The sequence below is a fragment of the Atta cephalotes genome (assembly GCF_000143395.1).
Source record: "Atta cephalotes unplaced genomic scaffold scaffold00077, whole genome shotgun sequence".
Lineage (NCBI taxonomy): Eukaryota > Metazoa > Arthropoda > Insecta > Hymenoptera > Formicidae > Atta > Atta cephalotes.
The window spans coordinates 186,792-188,977 of NW_012130141.1; the positions used below are offsets into that span (position 1 = coordinate 186,792).

General features: G+C 40.0%; 1 protein-coding gene across 1 annotated transcript in view; it reads right to left on the minus strand.

Annotated features, from left to right (window-relative positions):
• LOC105624388 (transcriptional activator GLI3-like) overlaps nucleotides 1-486 on the minus strand; it is a 4,892-nt gene extending 4,406 nt beyond the window's left edge. The window contains exon 1 of the mRNA XM_012205754.1: nucleotides 116-486. Within this exon, the coding sequence (XP_012061144.1) occupies nucleotides 116-486 (371 nt within the window). The remainder of the gene's footprint in view (nucleotides 1-115) is intronic.
• Between the last annotated feature and the right edge of the window lie 1,700 nt (nucleotides 487-2,186).

The following is a 2,186-nucleotide window of genomic DNA, read 5'->3' on the forward strand; positions in this document are numbered from 1 at the left end:
ATATATTTAAATTATTTAATAATTCTTTAATAATTTTCATTTCGTAATTTTTATATTATGTCTTACGCAAGTATTGTACAAGTAATATAAATTTTTAACATTTCTTTTTTCTTACCTGCATTTTAATTGAGCGTTTTCGCCAGTCCTGATAGTACCCAGTTCCAAACTCGAGCTGGATGCATCCGAATCGCTGTGCGCCGGACTCGGAGGACCGCCGGTGCCCGGAGACACCCCCAGTCCGGTCAAACCGGCGGCCGGCGAGGCACCTAGTTCCTCCTCGGCCGGCATCCTCCGCGGCCAAACCGGAAGGTCCAGCGGTGGCTGAAGGCTCCCGTAGTAGCTCGAGGCCGGGCTGGTGGAGTAGCCGGAAACCGGGCTGTAAAAACCCGGGACAGCTCCTAGCAGGGTGCCCGGGTAACGAGCGGCGCCGTAGGGACCAACGTGAGTTGGCATTCTGCCCGGAACATAAACGATCATTTTTTTCATTACTTTTGCCTCTGACTTCAACCAATTCGCCAATTTCACTAAAGACGTGCAGATTTTGCTCGATCGTTGTTTTAATTAATGACTCTGTTTAATTCGCGTTTTATGCAAACATGTAATATATGATGCGTACGTGTAAATGTATACGTGAATATACACGTATGGTCGTGAAAAGTCACGTTCGATGCAATCTCTCAAAAAATTTCCGAGTAATTTCGTTTTCTATTTATTCAACTTTAATTTTGCCGCTCTTTTTTTAGCTTTGCTTTAATGATCTTTCACAACATATATGCATAAGAGTATTATTTTTTTAGCGCTGTCATTAGATAAAATCTGTCTGTTCCTCAAAGGAAGTCTTCTTAGAACTTTTTCCTCTCGCTAAATATTCAATTTCTCCTTTTTACAATCCTTTCAATAACGAAATCATTAACTGTCACAGCTTGTCACAATTTTAGTCTTGATTTGTCTTAATTCTTTTGCTCAAAACTTTTTTTTGTTAATAAAATAATTTATCGTTATCAATCAGATTTTCTTCGCTATATCGATTTTTTCGCAAAATTATTCCAAAAATTATATCTTCTTTTTGATTAAAAATATCCTCGATGACGAAATTATCAATTGTCATTACCAATTCAATTTGTTTTACAATTATCTTTTTTTTCCAAGTTCTTGTATGCTCCTTGTCTTCGAAAGATTCGCCTCACTAGCGATTTTCGATGACGTCAGTTTTCTGTCGCGTCGTTCCTGCCCAACGTATTTCTTTAATTAAGCTCGCGTTGTCGTACAAAGCGATTCGGCATTGGATTTTAGCACAAGACTTTCCAGGTCTTGCTGGGGCACCCTCGTCTCTGCTTTCCTGAACACCGTAGGTACGACAAGTCGCCCGCAGTACAATACACACACACCACCTTGCGCACACCCTCTACCACGCAGTCCGAGTCCGTATCGTCAGATGTATTTGAACCGATTGGACTTGAGTATACGGTAACTCAGGAATTGCTTGCTGTACTTGATCGAGAGCATAACTGGGCTGGACGATCGCGGTGAACGAATTATAAAACACTGCCGTCACACTTCCGGAAACAGTTTTCGTAACTTTGAGTTCGTCTAATAAAATACCTGAAGTTCGATTTATTTAGAAGATAATGCGCGATAGTAATTGCGGAAATCAATGCTAAGAGAATCCCATCTTTTTTGGTTGCTTGCCACGCTTTCTGACGGTGCGTCGTCTGATGCGTCGAAGAGGAAGAGGAAGAAGACGTAAAAATTGTAATCAGAGTTCGAGGATGAAGCACGATGAATTTTTGCTGATTGAACTGTAGTAGTACGCTGCGTTCTGATTAGCTCCTTTATAAGTACACTAAAAGATCTATAGTTATTTATTTACCGTATTTCTTTTTTTCTTAATTATCTCATTAATTATTCAAATGTTCAAAATGAAAGTTCGATGTGATCAGAATGTTGTACAAACTCTGAAGCAAAACAAAACATGAGAGAATATCAACTGATGGCAGAGACGAATGTGCAAGCTTATATATTGTCGCGCTATCGCTTTATTGCCCCTCCATAAGATTCACTAGCACAGAAGAGAGAAGACTGATAACAGTTCATCGCGTATTCGCCAGCTTCGTAACAGTCGTCTTTATAAACGAGCTAGTCAAATCAAGTCACTTCGATGTGGAATTAAGTGAACAGTGATTTGT